Source organism: Xiphophorus hellerii, chromosome 14, assembly GCF_003331165.1.
Source record: "Xiphophorus hellerii strain 12219 chromosome 14, Xiphophorus_hellerii-4.1, whole genome shotgun sequence".
Lineage (NCBI taxonomy): Eukaryota > Metazoa > Chordata > Actinopteri > Cyprinodontiformes > Poeciliidae > Xiphophorus > Xiphophorus hellerii.
The window spans coordinates 21,849,689-21,867,524 of record NC_045685.1 but is presented as its reverse complement, the minus strand read 5'-3'; the positions used below and the strand labels follow the sequence as shown (position 1 = coordinate 21,867,524).

Below are 17,836 nucleotides of genomic sequence, written 5' to 3'. Positions count from 1 at the left end.
CCTTCATCTCCTGCCTGCTGCATTTGGCTCAACACATCAACACATCCTAACAGTTGGAAATGTTTTCATTTTGGCTTCAAGTTCTACATTACGATGTCACCAGGTGACTCAGAGCCCATCCAATCACTGAACAGATGCTTAGAACAGATAAATGTGTGGATGTGCCAAAACTTTCTCCAGTTGAACAGAAACAAAACTGAAGTTATTACTTTTGGACCTAAAGAGGAACGATCTAGAGCTATAGATCTAGAGTTATAGATCTAGAGTTATAGATCTAGAGTCAATGCACAGCTTCAGTTATTACAACTGAAAACCAGCGATCAGCCCGAAACCTGGGAGTAGTGATGGACTCTGACCTGAACCTCCAGAGCCACATAAAGACAGTTACAAAGTCGGCCTTCTATCACCTGAAGAACATTTCCAGGATTAAAGGACTAATGTCTCAGCCAGATCTAGAGAAACTCATCCATGCGTTCATCTTCAGTCGTATTGATTATTGCAACAGCGTCTTCACAGGTCTGTCCAACAAATCAATCAAACAGCTGCAGCTGATCCAGAATGCTGCTGCTCGCGTTCTCACTAAAACCAGGAAGATAGAGCACATAACACCAGTTTTAAAGTCCCTCCACTGGCTCCCTGTAGCTCAAAGAATAGACTTTAAAATACTGTTGTTAGTTTATAAATCACTGAACGGCTTAGCACCACAATACATTAAAGATCTGCTGTTGTTGTATGAACCTTCCAGAACCTCTCAGGTCTTCCGGTTCTGGCCTGCTCTGCATCCCCAGAACCAGAATTTGGAACAAACTTCCAGAAAACTGTAAAACAGCTGAAACACTGACTTCTTTTAAATCTCAACTAAAAACCCACCTGTTTAAAATTGTATTTGAAATGTAATCAATTACAAATTTATGGATGGAACTTGACTTAATGCTTTGTTTTGATTATTGATTCTATATTGCATTGTGTTTCTGTGTTTGTAATGATGTAAAGCACTTTGAAATGTCTTGCTGCTGAAATGTGCTATACAAATAAAATTTGATTGATTGATTCAAGTCTGTATGGTATTTACCTTTTCAGGTCAGGTTGGTGTTTACTTTTTCCCTGAATAAATGAAATCATGTTAAAAATTGTTTCTTGGATTTAATGTAGTGATCTTTGTCTGCTGTAGTAATTATTGATGTGGGCACTTGACCAGGGCAGCATGAGAGGGAGGGGAAATAACCCATAGAAGACACCTGTTTATCTCTTAAATAAATAACAGTAGTCAATGAGGAGTTGTAACTCCATTAGGTTGTCTAGGGACATCACTAAAAGATGTGCTTCAACAGGACAGCATTCATATTCAATGCAGGTTGTATCGCTGTTAAAACTTGAGGGATACTATATATCCACCAGAGGGCAGCATTTCAATACTAGCAACTTGAACACATTTCAGATTCAAACTCACTGTAACAGACTGCTACACAAGATCTTTTCTGCCCACAATCAACAACATATACAATACATTTTTGAAGAATCTTGAATTAATGATTTGCATTTAATTTCCCTTTGGGATCTGTTAGAATATATTCTCATATTAACATGTCTTTGAGTTTTTGTGTCGTGTTTGTGCCGTCTAATTTGCTTTGAAGTGCACACCTGCAAGTTCTGTATCCTGTTATCACTTTCTGTTTAGTTTTATTTTTGTGCATGTTGTTCTGCGGTGGTGGGTGGGACGTGGGTCAGAATGAGTTGTTGGCAGCACTTTTCTGAAAAAGTTGGACCTGTGAGTTAGCAATAAAGAGAATACAGTTATCTGACAATAGGATGTGTGGTTAATTGTGAATATGAGTACTGAAGAACAAAACACAACAGGACCAATCAGGTATTTCTGAATTGTATCAAATTGAATCAGGTTTACTATTAAGTTGTTTGGCGGCTCCAATTCTAGATATATGCCATAAATTACTGGCCATCTGAATATTTCAAATATAATTGAATTATAACTAGTCATGAACTAAATTTGAGGTATTTTGCTTTTTTGCTGACTAGTTACAACTGTAATTAAATATATCTTAAATGACATAATTAGTCAAGATGTATTAAATGTATTTTTAGATATGAAGTAGCCTGTATAGGATTCAACTTGTGCAAATCCAACTACAGACATCGTAAAAACAAATAATACCAGGCAAAACTAACTTAAGAGATAAATATAACTGTAGTTTCTGACTAGATAAAATTCCTTCTAAGTTATGAACTGACAGCTTTTCTTTTCAGGTATCTTGAATAATTATTCTGTCTAGTCAAAACATCTATTGTTATGTATTATTTTGAAATTTCAATGAAAAATAAAAAAAAAATCAATAATTTTGAAAAGGCACAATTTTCACTTTAACAGGTTGACAGGAGTATTTTTCATTCTTCCAAGCTGTTTTTAAGTGCTTTGTGTGAATTTAAAAAAACAGTTTTTAAGAGAGTAAATATAATTTTTTGTAGATATTTGAAGCAGGCTTCCAGTATGTTGAGTTTGTGTTTTTCTCATGGCCCAAACTGCTGAGCTCTTTATATGCAGAGGAATTTTTGCCAATTTTCTCCAGAACACTCAGCATCATTGGAACCAGCCTTAATTCTGCAGGCAACTGTTTGGACAGCTCAGTGGCAGAACTAGGGGAGCTTACACACAATTCTTAATTTAGAAATGAAAAAAATGTATTTTGACATTTGACATAAGATAAATCCGATGATGCCAATTGAGATTTCTTGAAAAGCCTGGCTCAGATACTTCAAAATGTAACTGAAGATATTTTGATTTGTTATTTTTTACTGAACGTAAATGCAGATGTGCTATATTACTATCCACAACAAACAAATTGTAATTAGACATATACAGTAGAATGTACAGTTTGTCGGACGAAACCGATTATATGTGAAAACAGCCTGCCATAATTCATTTCCTGGAGCCATTGTTATTTGAAGAAAAAAAAAGCAGACACTAAGGTTTCACTTTCATTTGCTTTTTTCTGTTGCGCAGATTATTTTCTATCAATCTCCTAGGAAAGGTAATTTATTCGTTACGGACAGAACAATATAAACAATAATTAATCTATCAGTAGGATTTCTCTTTATGATTTCTTTGATGCTACGGGACTCAGCGGCAACTGTTTAGTCACGAGGATTGAATGCAAACAGGTCAAGTCGCTTCGTTAAATTTCTCCTCTTGGTTTTTTCCAACCAGAAGTCCTAAATCTCAGAGCTGTTTTTCGGTTAATTCTCGGCGCTTAAATGCGGAATCATTGCTGTTGTTGTTATTGAACGTGTAATATGTGGCTAATTAATTACGACTCAAATCAGATTTTAATTGTTGGCGGAGGAGATAAGGAAGAGCCATATTTCAACTTCCGGTCTCTGAGCAGAAATACCGCCATGAAAGCTGCTCGTATTTTGTGTTTAACAAAATAGATTTTCACTAATCGGGCCGTTATTAAATGTCCGTTCTTCATGGTTTGTAAAATATTAACTTTTATAATCCACTGTTATTATTTGATCGTTTACGTCATACATTTCTGCTGGATGTAGGCACGAACTGATTCTTTTATCACGAACTGATTCTTTTATCACGAACTGATTCTTTTATCACGAACTGATTCTTTTATCATGAACTGATGCTTTTATCACGAACTGATTCTTTTATCACGAACTGATGCTTTTATCACGAACTGATGCTCCCATGATAAAAGCAAATGGGTTGGTTGAGAAAAATAATTACTTTTACGAAGAAGCGATCATTATTTCCTTTGATAAATTTTCAAATATTCTTTTGCCAACTTAACTGTTGTTAAGCTGTATTGTAAGTAATGTTTAACTACAGATCATTAAACTGTTTAGGATTGAACATACCAGAGGTGAGTTAGTTGCATTCAGTAACGTTTTGGGAAAATTAACTTTTAGGAGTTGTTATTCTACGCCAGACTTTCAAGTAAGACGTATTGCTGCGCTTTAGTAAAATTATTGGCTAGTTAACATCACTGAATCAAGAACAAGCTGACAAGAATCACACCTGCAGTTTATATTAAAGTGAGACTTCTTGTTTGTACTCAAGCTATCAACAAAAGGAAAATATAAAATGCTGAAAAATCCTGTATAGATGGATTTATTGTTTCATTGACTTATTTATAATCTTCATACATTATTAGGACTCGCTCAGGCTCTATGTTGAGAGTATATATGGGTATGTCTATGTTGACTAAGGTTTGATCTCTTAAAGAACTTATTAGAGCCAAAATGAAGTTGACTGATGATTGTTTTTCTGCAGATGAGGGTGAAATGTGAGTCTAAGCTGCTGTTCTGAATTTGGCATTATGGAAACATCTGAGGACAAAGAAGAGGAAGTTCCTTGCTGTGAAAGCACTCTATGTAAGGAAGAAGAGGATCAGAGGTGAGATGACAATCTCTTCCTCTTATTGTTGTTGTGATGTTGGTTTTATTCAAGTATTAGACCCAAAAGCAGAGGCGGAGGCAGCAGTTGAGTTTTGCTCATTTAATGAAGATGGGATGATAAAATGCTGAACACTTACAAAAATTACATAATCCAAGGTAAAAACAAAAAATAAATCCAAAAGAACATTAAGCCAGGAGACAACAGGAGAAACAGGGAAGCACAGAGGACTGAGGTGAGAAGATATAAGGATCTGACAAGTAATGGGAGAGAATGAGAGGCTTAAATACTGGGATGTAGAGAACTAGACAAAACCAGGGCTGATGAGCTAGTTGATTGCAGGTGAGAGTAGTAAGCAGGAGTCAGGCTGAGGGGAGTGGAGAAAGTGGCACAGGGAAACTAAATAGACAAATGGGGGAACACAAAAGAGTAAAGGAAATAAGATAAGGGAGCTGGAAATAATTATAACACTAAGCTAAAAGAGAATACGATAAACTGAAAAGAGATAAATACACAAGGGGAAACTATGAAATAACCAAAACAGAAACAAGGCTGCTCTAAATATAACAACTAATGAACACAGAGCTAGAGCAACTAGAAGGACTAAATAAAGAAATAACCTAACTAGAATGACTAAAGAAAGATTGACATAGATACAAACAAAAAGAATAACTAAACCTAAAGTAACAAGATAAGAAAACTAGAAACACTAAGAGGACTAAACAAATAAATAATCTTACTCAGGTCCCTAAAGAAAGATAGACATAGACTCAGACAAAAAGGAACAACTGAACCTATGATAACGAAATAACATAAGAAATAAACATAACTAGAAACACTATGAGGGACCGAAATAAGGAGAATAAGAACAATACAAATTTAACCAAAATAAGTTACCTCAAATAATGAAACTAGAATAACCCTGAAGGAAAAAACTAAAATGAAGCAGTATATATATATATATGTATGTATTATTATTCATAACCCTCTGGTATATTGTTCTAAAGTTGCGTCCATCCATCCATTTTCTAACACCCTTGTCCCTAGTGGGGTCAGGAGGTGCTGGTGCCTACCTCCAGCTAACGTTTCGGTTGGCGGGGTCACCCTGGACAGGTCACCAGTCTGTCCCAGGGAAACACAGACACAGACAACCATGCACACACACAGTCACACCTAGGGAGAATTTAGAGAGACCAATTAACATCACAGTCATGTTTTTGGACTGTGGGAGGAATCCGGAGAATCTGGAGAGAACCGAGGACCTTCTTGCTGCAAGACTACAGTGCTACCAACAGTGCACCACTGTGCAGCCTTGTTCTAAAGTTACAGTGCCTATTAAAAAGTAGGCACATGGTAAAATGTTTTACCATTTGGATGGTAAAACATCCAAAACCCCTTTGGATGTTTTACCCTTTCTATTGCTTTTAAAAATCAAATCATGATAAAAAATTATGGCTTTTTTGGCCAAAAAAAACCCCTAAAAAACATTAATATCAAAGGGAAAACTGATTTCTACATCAAATCAAAAATATTTAGCGTAAAATAAATTATTGCATAAATATTTGCATACTTCAAGTCAATTTTAGTACATACACCTTTGGCTGCAATCACAGCACTGAGTCTGAGTGGATTAATCTCAATCAAGCTTCCACATCTGGATGTTGCAGTTTTCCTCCCTTTTTCCTGCCACACTGTTCAAGCTATCAGGTTGTGTGAGGATCAGCTGAGAATTTTGTCAGGTCTGTCTGGGCTTTGACTGGGTGAAACTGTCTATATACTGAATTTAAAAAAACATAATTTTGACATTATTTTTGTGCTAGCTGTATTAAATAATTGCCAAATAAACAGAAAAATTTGTTTCTTTTCACATTTTTAAGCTTATTTATGAAATATAGCATAACAGGAACTTCTTAGGTTTGCTGAATAGAAAAAGATGTAAATAATAAAATATGTGAAACACTTAATTTCCCTTGAACAGAGAGAAGTCTTGAAGGACTGTTTCCTCAGAGTGTTTACTGCTCTTCATGTTGTATTGGTTGCCAAGAATAAACCAGTAAATGGACGTTCCAGACACAGGCGTCTTCATACTATTGTCACTTAAGACACAGTCACTGCAATCAGATGACCAAGATTCCACTCGTTTTGAGGTTACGAGTACAAATTGCCTGGACCTCTGTTGAATTATGTCTGTCACTTTAAAGAAGGTGAAAATCTATAAATTCATTTTATGTCATTGTTTTATTTTGTAGAAATTAGTTTTTAGTTTGACATGAAGGGATTTTTTTATAATTTAGGTTGATCAAAAACACCTAATTTAATTGATTATGATTTGTAAAAACAACAAAAAGGGCAAAAATATCCAAGGGGTGAATACTGTTTATAGGCACTTTGCGTTCATTAATCCTGGAAGTTTGTTTCTAACAGTAAATTAGATGAATATCTGATAGGCATTGATATTCTCACCCACAGGGAACAAAAGAAACAAGAACCTGGACCAAGCTGTCTGTCCATCAAGAGCAGCCACTCAAAACGGGATGGTATTAATTTTAATCTTGACCAACCCTCAGTTCCAAACAGGTGAGCGTTATGGAAATGTTCTAACTTTGTAATATGAGCCTCACTGAAAAGTTTTCATTCCAAAATGCAGCGGTGAGGGTTTTATACTTGATGGGAATATGTTGGTGCGGTACTCATCTAAAAAACGGCCTTCATAGAGGGATTATACAAATGCTGGTACATGCAAAACTGCTTTTCAAGAGCACCTTCCAAATAAACCATTTTGAGTCAATGGTGGTACCAGTGCACCAGACCAAGTTGCAAAGATTGGTGTGCTCCCAGTTCACCGAAGATTGGTGTGCTCCCAGTTCACCAAAGATTGGATGTGCTCCCAGTTCAATGTCCCAACTCAACACCTAACTTTAGCCTGGCAGGGGGATCAAGTAAAGCCTGATGGGCTGCCAGGCTTGTAATACACTGGGGAAAACCCAGATTGGGTTTATTTTAACTCCAATGTATGATTAGTGACTTAAGGAGTTTTTTTGTATCCATCCCAACTTATCCCTTTTAGTAAACCTTTCTTTGATTGGTTGGAGTGTTCTTTAGACTTTATTCTGTAATGGTATCCAGGAATATTGATTAACCAGATGATGAACTTTCCAGACACAATTCATCGTAAGTTGTCTTAATATGACAACTGCACTAAGGTGATCTCTAATCCACTCATTGAGATGCTATAGCACCACTTTGTTGGACCTTTGTTGACTTAGCTCAGCCACTTTGAAGAAGGTGAATATTCATGCAATCATTTATTTTATGATAAATATTTGTATTTATTTACTTATTATTTTGTAGGAATCAGTTTTCACTTTGACATTCAGGAAACTTTTTTTATTTCTTTGATCAACGAAGCCAAATTTGTTGATCATGATTGATTTGTAAAAGCAATGAAGAGGCTAAAATATCCAACGGGATGAATATTTTCTTATAGGCAATGTACGATCATTAATCCAAGAAGTTTGTTTCTGACAGTAAATGAGATAGATATCTGACAGGCATTCTCTTACACAGGCAACAAAAGAAACAAGAACCTGGACCAAGCTGCCTGTCCATCAAGAGCAGCCACTCAAAACGGGATGGTATTAATTTTAATCTTGACCAACCCTCAGTTCCAAAAAGGTGAGCGTTATGGAAATTTTCTAACTATGAAATCTGAGTCCAACTGAAAGGTTTTCATTCCAAAATGACAACTTTTATTTGTCATATATCTTGGAATATGATACAATTGTATGTCCTTATAAAACCAGTTTCTTGCAAATTCATCAACAGTAAAATCATTTCAGAACATTTTGCAATGGCGATATTAGTGAAAATTGCAGTAATGACATCTGATTGACTGGAGGTGCAAGAAGAAGCTAGCTTGCTGAAGCTAGCTGTCAGGTTCAAACAACCTAAAACATTTTAACAGCCCACAAATAGGAGAAAGACAAGAGGGTTTTAGTTTTACTTGCTACAAGGAGAACTGACAGGAGTGTGCCTCAGTTACAATCTCCCACCGTTCTGAAGCACGTTCTGCCATACCCTATTTTTTTTTTATTTCTTTAGTCCCTAGTTACATAGCTTATTCAGTTATCTTGAGTTAATTACATAGTGTTTTTCTGTTCTTCTGTTCTCTTGAGTCACACAGGCATGTTGCACCTATGGGCTGACGTAGTGCAGAGTTCAGATCCTGTCTGCTTCCTTCTGCAGCTACAATGCAGGAACTGATGAACTCACAGAACAATGGGGACTGTTGCACAACAAAACAACTTCACACAGCAAACATAAGATAACATATACTAAATATTTCTAACACTAGTCATGTCTGCTAACTTTTGAACATTTAAATGAAGGTGCTTATTGGGGAAGGTGTGTATGTGCTGGGGGGAGGTTAGCAGTTGATATATTTGCAGTATATTTTTTACAGTAATATTTTATTTATGTATATACTTATTTGGAAACTCCTCTCGTTGCAGAACATTTTTGAAAAAGTAGCAAGTGTCCACATAGAAACATATAAACATGTTTGAAGATCTGTCAGACTGATGCATATTGTGATGTAAAATCATGCGGATGGCAGTGTGCTGCTTGATCACTTAGTATTGGGATCATTAACCACTAATTACTTCTGGGAGTCTCGACAATGTTTGAAAATACTGGTTTATCTCTTTCATGTATCATCTTGAAAAAGGAATATAAAAACAGCAGCAGTCTAAATGATTGAATTTGGTTTGCTGCATGATATAAAGTCATCTTATTGAACATTCATATCATATGACTTTACTGACTTCTATGTTGAACTTGCACCAACATGATGGAAGCTAATTATTTATGATTTCTCCATAGGCGTGAACAGAGCACTGATGTTGGCCAAACTGCCCATGAGCATCTAATGCAGCTACACCCCATTTTTAGGGTCGGTATACAGTGAATACTACTCTTTCCATATCTTCTGTTAATTAAACTCCATATTGAACTTCTTAGATCATTTGATTGTCAGATTTTATTCAGGGGGTCTATTTATTTACGTCTTTCTGTTTTAGGAACTGGAGAAAAAGATTGTGACATTTGTGAAAGATGAGCTGAAGGAGATCGAAAAAGTCTTGAGTCCAGAGGGTCAGGAAGAGGTAAAAGAAGTGTCTGGAAATAGGAATGAAAAGCACAAGAGCAGCATCAGAAAGGCGTTTTTAAAAATCACTGTGAACTTCTTGAGAATGATGGATCTGGATGATCTAGCTGACCTTCTGCAGAACAGTAAGAATGTTATTTTTCTACAGAAAATATAAATGTAAAAATATTTTCAACTGCTGGAAGAAAAAAACTACTAGGGTCTCACTTGGCAAACTCTGATAATGATAATGATAAAATATTGCTTAAAAAGCTAAATGAATATTACTTTGTCACACTGTATTTTCAAATAAGTTGGGAAAGATTGTTTTTTCTGCAACATTACTTCATCAAGCTTTTTATTTGCATCTATATTTATTGCCAATTTTGGCAGGGTCAGTTCGCCATAAATGTTTTTTTTAAAGATTTGATCAGCTCTAGTGGACTTTATTTGAGAGTATTCTGACAGGAAATCAGGTTGAGAGGAAAGGAAGCTGGGAGTCAAACCTGTGATGGCTGAGTGAGAACTGAGGCCTTTGTATATGGGCCATGCTTTGTAATTTAATTGCATATAATTTCCATGTGGGATCAATATAGTATTTTTGAATTGAATTGAATTGTATGAAGAAATTTCTCTCATAAAAACTAGGTTTGCTAGAATCAGTTATAAAATGACAATCCTGCCATGATTTCAAGCTCTGGGTGAAATGACTCAATTGAGGTTGTTCAGCTCCTAGATGAAGATTCTTCCTGGATGTTTTCTAGGCAGGCTCCACAAGGAGGAGACTCTTAAGGAAGAACAAAAATTATCTGAAGGCACTGTACCCTTTTCCGGCTCAAGACCATGGCCTCGGACGGTCTTGAGCCATCCGAGGCCAAATTCTCGGATGGCCTCCGAGACCATGGCCTACAGTTACACTTTCCTCAAAACACATTTAAAATCAATGTAAATTACGGGATGATCCTCATCCCGGCCGCTTCACATTCGACTGCGAACCGCTCCAGCTGGAGCGGCTTCTTCGCACAGGACAGCAAGAACCTGTCCTGTGTGAACAGGTTCTTCCTGTTAGCACAGGAAGAATCACACTGCTCTTCCTGAATCCGAGGTTCGACTATCCGACTGACCCTCCTCTCCAGGACCCCTGAATAGACCTTGCCAGGGAGGCTCAAGAGTGTGACGATTACGTTCCAAAAAGAACCTGTGATAGGCGAAATCCGCAAAATAGTAACCTTTATTTTTTTACAATTATTATACAATGAAATATTCCATAATACATTGAAACCAGAGAACAAAACCTTTTTACAGGCCCAAACATTTGTTTAACAAATAAAAAGTACTGTATAAACTTTTTTTTTTTTTTTTTACAAATAACTACTGTACTGTAAAATAATAATTTTAATATGAACTGAAGGCGGATTCCCGTGCCCGAATTGCGGAGATCAGCGCCGCCCCACCGCGACCTGAGTTATTGGATTAGAACGGGAGAAAATAAAAAATGATTATGAAAAAAAACAAAACAAAGTACAGTAGGACAAATAGTGACTCCCGTGTATTTCACTGCTCTTCTGACTGAGCCGCTGCATCCTGACTTCGCTCTGTAGCGGTTTTTTTTTTCTTCTAAAGCCCACGGTGCAGGTGTGTTTTTTCGAGAGAAGAACATAATTATCAGTTGTTGTTGTCGCTCTTTTTTCTTCTGGGCAAAAAGATCCTTATAAACTGACATGCCACCATCGATTATGTTAAATTTGGCAAGCTGTTTTACGTACGTGTACATATTAAACCGCAACGTTATTGAGACACAAGTAGAGAAGAAGCGGAGAGACTGTTTAGCCAATCAGAATGCAGAACACAATGCACGATGCAAATCCGCAAATCAGCGAGACCGCGAAAGGTGAACCGCGATATAGCGAGGGTTCACTGTATACTCAATCAAGGCAGTAGATTACTTTTAAATTACATTAATGTTCTTTTTTGTTTTTTAGAATCACTCATCACATGTCAGCAAACACTAAAGTCTAACCTGAAGGAGAGGTTCCAGCATGTGTTTGAAGGGACTGCTAAATCAGAAAGTCTAGCCCTTCTGAATCAGATCTACACAGAGCTCTACGTCACAGAGGGAAACTCTGGAGAGGTTAATGATGAACATGAGGTCAGGCAGATTGAAGCATTTTCCGGGAAACCAGACAGACCAGAAATGGTAATTAGACATGAAGACATATTTAAACCCTCACCTGATAGAGATGAACCAATCAGAGCAGTGATGACAAAGGGAGTAGCTGGCATTGGGAAAACAGTCCTAACACAGAAGTTCACTCTGGACTGGGCAGAAGACCAAGCCAACCAGGACATCCAGTTCATGTTTCCATTCACATTCAGAGAGCTGAATCTGTTAAAAGACCAGCAGTTCAGCTTGGTGGAGCTTGTTCACCATTTTTTTAGTGAAACCAGAGGAATCTCCAGGTTTGAAGAGTTAAAGGTTGTGTTCATCTTTGACGGGTTGGATGAGTGTCGACTTCCACTGGACTTCCACAACAATGAGATCTTGGAAGATGTAAGAAAGTCTATGTCAGTGGATGTTCTTCTGACAAACCTAATCAGCGGGAACCTGCTTCCCAAAGCTCACCTCTGGATAACCACACGACCTGCAGCAGCCATTCGGATCCCCACTGAGTGTGTTGGCAAGATGACGGAGATTAGAGGATTCACTGACCCACAGAAAGATGAGTACTTCACAAAAAGATTTGAATCTAAGAAGCAGGCCAGCTTGGTAATCTCCCATGTAAAGAAATCATGAAGCCTCCACATCATGTGCCACATCCCAATCTTCTGCTGGATCACTGCTAAAGTTGTGGAAGACATGTTGAACAAGAAAGATGGAGAAGAACTGCCAAAGACCCTGACTGAGATGTACATTCATTTTCTGGTGGTGCAGAACAAACTGAAGGGCATCAAGTATGATGGAGGAGCTGAGACAGATTCACACTGGAGTCCTGAGAACCAGAAGATGATCAAGTCGTTGGGAAAACTGGCTTTTGATCAGCTGCAGAAAAGAAACCTGATCTTCTATGAATCAGACCTGGCAGAGTGTGGCATTGATGCCAGAGCAGCTTCAACATACTCAGGAGTGTTCACAGAGATCTTCAGAGAAGAGAGAGGGCTGTACCAAAACAAAGTCTTCTGCTTCGTCCACCTGAGTGTTCAGGAGTTTCTGGCTGCTCTTCATGTTCACCTGACCTCTATTAATCCCGAAGTCAATCAGCCAGAAAAAGAGAAAATTAAATCCATAGATCCTGAATTAGGAAACTTCAAATCTGCAGAGATGGCTTTCTACAAGACAGCTGTGGACACGGCTTTAGAGAGTCTAGATGGACACCTCGACTTGTTCCTCCGCTTTCTACTGGGTTTTTCACTGGAGACCAATCAGACTCTGATGAGGGGGCTGATATCACACACAGAAAGCAAATCACAGAACAATCAAGAAATAGTACAGTTCATCAAAAAGAAGATAAGTAAAAATCTTTCTGTAGAGAAAAGCATCAATCTGTTCCACTGTCTTAATGAACTAAATGATCAGTCTCTAGTGGAGGAAATCCAACAATATCTAAGTACAGGAAGTCTTTCAGCACAGCAGTTGTCTCCTGCTCAGTGGTCAGCTCTGCACTTCATCCTACTTTCATCAGACAAAGATCTGGAGACATTTGACCTGAAGAAATACTCTGCTTCAGAAGATGCTCTACTGAGACTGCTGCCAACAGTCAAAGCCACTAACAAAGCTATGTAAGTACAGAGTGAGTGTATTAACCCTTTATGACCTAAGTTTCAAATGTCCGCCTGGATATTTTAGCTTATTTTTATTGTATGCAGTTCTTTAAATGTCCTGTGAGTAAATATATTTGCCCACTTAACCATAACAACTGATACTTTGAATATCTAGCAAGTTATTTTCACAATTTGTCGTCTATTAAAAAAGTGCCCCTCAGATTAATTTCACTCCCTGCTACGGCAGGGTTGAAATTACCGTAATAACCCAATATTGTCTGGAAAGCACAATGTCTCCCCTTTCAGAAATCATTGCGATTTTTCACATAGCGCAAAGTGTAGTGGAATTACAGTACTACAAATCTGGCAGAATTGTCTGTGTTACGTTCGGTCTGGAAGGGATGAATAAAAACGACTTCACATTTGATCAGTTAAATAAGTTGCACAAACTACAGAGCAGTTTGTCAGACCATATATTAGAAATAAGCTTTCTCATCTAAAAGCTACCCATACAAAACATACCAGCATGTCTTTCTGAAGATGTGGCTAAGGCAGTTATAGAAAAAAAATATCATCATGCCACTAAATCAATACCTGCAGATCTTTTTAACCTCTTGTGGGTAAGTTTCATAACACCTCAGAGAATCCTACTAAGGCGTCAGTGTCATACATCATAATGTTTTCAGCATACTTTATTTTGTGGTGACTTTCTGCTGCACTGCACTGCCTCCCAAGAGCATTTAATCCAGCAGATTTCTTGAAAATACAAAAAAACCCTCTATTTATTTTGTCTCTTCAGACTCAGCGGCTGTAACCTCTCAGAGGGAAGCTGTGAAGCTCTGTTCTCAGTTCTCACCTGTCAGGATTCTTGCCTGAAGGAGCTGGACCTGAGTAACAACAACCTGGGTGATTCAGGAGTGGAGCTGCTCTGTGACGGACTGAAGAGTCCAAACTGTGAACTCGAAATTCTCAGGTTAGTTCAAAAATGTCCAAATCATCTAAATCATAGGACGTGGGGCAGAAAGTACTCTAAAATAAGTACTTATTAAATGTCTGTAAAATCGTCTGATTTTGGTTTTTAAAGCAACTTGAAGTATTTGTAACTTGGTCAGTGACAAACTCAACCATGTCATAAAAATATGTGGTCTAGAACATTCTTGTTATAGAGATTTTTTCCTATAAAATAAGAAACACAATGAATAACTTACTGAAGAAGGGATCATATTGACCTCCTTTTGTGGTGGAATTTATCGTAAGTATTTGGTGCTTTGCAATGGATGGAATCAACACAAATATTTTATAATCATTTTTGATTATAAAGATATATTATTGAGACAAAACACCTTTAATAAACTACTTGTAACTAAGAATTTATATTAGTTAATGGAAAACTGCAAACCACTATGAAAATTGCGGATTAAAAATAAGCAGGAATTATTCTCAGTCATTTACAGGGCATTTATACTAGTTGCTTTTGCTTTGGATAGATTTATGTGTGTTTTGTGTGTCTGCAGGCTTTCAGGATGTTTGATCACAGAGGAAGGTTTTGCTGCTCTGGCCTCTGCTCTGATGCTGAATCCCAGCCACCTGAGAGAGCTGGACCTGAGTTACAATCATCCAGGAGAGACAGGAGCTCAACCTCTGTTAGCTGGACTGGATGATGCAAAATGGAAACTGGAGACTCTGAAGTAGGGAAACCTCTACTGCAGACCCATGTCTTACTGTTTCTTCAATGTTCTGCAACAAACCTAAGTTATTGAAACATATATCTTAAAAGTCTTTTGTTCCTTATGGGTGTCCATAAAAGTTTAATGTAAACGGTATGTGACTCAATCAGTAGTTATAGTTTCGGTTTTGGCTTTCTCCTGTTGAGAACTGTACTTGTGGCTAAATAAAAATGTTGAAACATCTGTTAGTGATATCACGGAAAGCCGATATCACAACGTACTTTTGTCATATACATGATAAAAGACTGATGGGAATCTCTTGTCTCCTTCTGTCAGCTTGGATTCTGCTGGAGTCCAGTGGTTAACTCCAGGTCTACGGAAGTGTAAGTGTGTTTTCCATTTGATTTATGGTACAGTGGCACATTAAATCATCACCAAATGTTCAGACCACTAATTGTTTAGTTATAATGAAGCTGTTAAGAAATAACCAGTTAATTGTTCAGTTCTTCAAACTGAATTATGTTTGTCTTGTCATTTAGATTCCTGTCCTCTCACAGTCGACCTGAACACCATGAACAAATATCTCAAATTGTCTGACGAAAACAGGAAGGTGACACGTGTGGCAGAAGAGCAGCAATATCCTGATCATGAAGACAGATTTGATCTCTATCAGCTGCTGTGTACTGATGGTCAGACTGGTCGCTGTTACTGGGAAGTTGAGTGTGGTGGGAAGGTCTGCATATCAGTAAATTACAAGGGTATCAAAAGAAAAGGAGAGAATGATAACTCCTGGTGTTTAATCTGCTCTGATGATGGTTATGCTGTTTGGAACAACAGTAAAAAAAAAGCTTTTATCCGTTCATCCTCCTTATCCAAAGTGGCTGTGTATGTGGACTGTCCTGCTGGGACTCTGTCCTTCTACAGAGTCTCATCAGACACACTGATCCACCTCCACACCTTCAACACCAAATTCAGTGAACCTCTTTATCCTGGATTTGGGTTCAGGAGTCGCACTAGGGTGTCTTGGTGCTCATTTTAGAGTTACCAGACAACTTTACATGTGTTTTATCCAATACATCGGTTTTCAGATGAATGTAATATTGATTGCTGCATAAGTGCTGTACCTTTACAGATCATCAGTAAAATTAAATTTACATATCACCTTTCGGGAGATAAAAATCAATAGGTTCTTCACAATAAACTAACACATCAACCAAAGAGCCAAAAATGCTTAAAAAACAAGAAAAAATAATAAAGAGCATATAAAAATGGAACCTATAGAGTCCACCAATCTCAAGTCAAAAGGAAAAGTCCGTCTTACTTTGTTTGTGACTTAGTGTGGGGAGTCATGCTATCTACATTATTGATACAGTTTTGCTTGAAGTGCACAACATGCTAATGTGACAATAATGACAACATTGCGTTCTTGTGAATGCAATGTTGTGAAACAAAATAAAGATTAAACAGTAATATAAATACTTGGAAATATATGTTGATACTAATATGAGATAAACTTAGTTATCTTGCAAAAGCATTTCCCTTTTAACTTTTTTAACACTTGGTAGAATCACATAATTATGGTTCTTTACATCTCCTAGTTTAATGTTATGGTTCTCCACATTTTTATTACAGTTAACTTGGATGAACTCAATCCCTGTTGCCATGTATGCTATAATTACTAATCACTTAATTAAGCCATAAAAATATTGACTCTCAGATTAATTAAGGCCCAAAGCCAGAATCATTCACTGATGTCTTCTTTTTCCTTACAGCACTGAAGCAACTGGGATAACATTGTTACTTGTTTTTTTAGCAGAAATATGACTATCTAAGTAAATTTGTAATTCCTAACTTAACCAATTTGATTATATATTAAATGAATGGTGGGGACGATGGTAGGAGTTTACCGTTTGTTGGCTGCTCTGTTTGCCCATCTCACTGTGTCCTTGTGCCCTCTGATCATCTGTCTGCTGCTGGTTAAAGAGCCTGGTTGAGCCTGGAGCCTCCAGGCAGCTACTATCCGGTAGCTTCCTGCCATCAACATGAATGTGTGAGTGAATGACTGAATGTAAAGTGAAGGTCCTCTGTACTTGATATAGTGCAGTACAAGTTCAGGCTTTTTTATTTGCTGTTAAATTAATCATGATTTTTGCCATCTGAACTAAAAACCTGTATTAAAACATTAGCTTTGAAATAATCTATCAATGTGTAATAATTTATATATTTCTAATAAAAAACTGTGATGGTTGAAAATGTCTGCTTTATAAGTCTTCACAAGTTGTGATAAATGTTTTAGGTGAAAAGAAAAAAACATGCTTGGTAGAGAGAGAGTTAAGGATCAGAACATGTTGAGCTGCTGTTAGCTGAAGTGCAGGATGGGCTGTGAAAGAAATCTTCAAACCTAAGACAATATCAACTCTCAGGATGTGAAAAGCCTAGTAATAGCCTCTGACTTTATCTTCCAATCAGAGAAAACTGACCAACAGAAAATAATAGAGCAGATAGTGTGATGACCAGAAGGATTACCTGAGACCTTACCTGGGGAGCTAAAAAAGAGGCTCGGACCAGCAGAAGGGGGGGAAATACTCCAGGTGACACCAAGGCCATGCATCAAGACAGCTGGATACATCTTCAGTGGAGGGAGTTAGAGGAGAGAGGTTCAGCACTTTGGATAACCACATTACGATAAAGTCAAGAAAAATAAATAAAAGTTGTTCAAAAGACCCGTAAATGGTTTAAGTTTGATGTTGAGTACTACTGTTTGTATTACTTGATTTCTGTTCAGCGGTACTTTTTTAGATATTTTCACTCTTCAATATCTAAAAAGATAGATATCTTTAACTAAGA

At 37.3% G+C, this 17,836-nt stretch overlaps 1 protein-coding gene and 1 long non-coding RNA gene across 2 annotated transcripts; both read left to right on the top strand.

Annotated features, from left to right (window-relative positions):
- Positions 1 to 2,437: 2,437 nt before the first annotated feature.
- Positions 2,438 to 17,242, top strand: LOC116733442 (uncharacterized). The gene is made up of 3 exons (XR_004342027.1): positions 2,438 to 2,449; positions 3,907 to 3,910; positions 16,106 to 17,242. It is a non-coding gene; the product is annotated as an uncharacterized LOC116733442 (long non-coding RNA).
- Positions 2,967 to 17,242, top strand: LOC116733429 (NLR family CARD domain-containing protein 3-like). Its single transcript, XM_032584282.1, is given in 11 exon segments — positions 2,967 to 3,174; positions 4,298 to 4,420; positions 6,890 to 6,997; positions 7,988 to 8,095; positions 9,302 to 9,371; positions 9,499 to 9,709; positions 11,546 to 13,340; positions 14,122 to 14,295; positions 14,837 to 15,010; positions 15,326 to 15,372; positions 15,529 to 17,242. Coding segments are annotated over 10 exon segments (3,264 nt in total). The 5' UTR covers positions 2,967 to 3,174; positions 4,298 to 4,343; the 3' UTR covers positions 16,029 to 17,242.
- Positions 17,243 to 17,836: the final 594 nt, after the last annotated feature.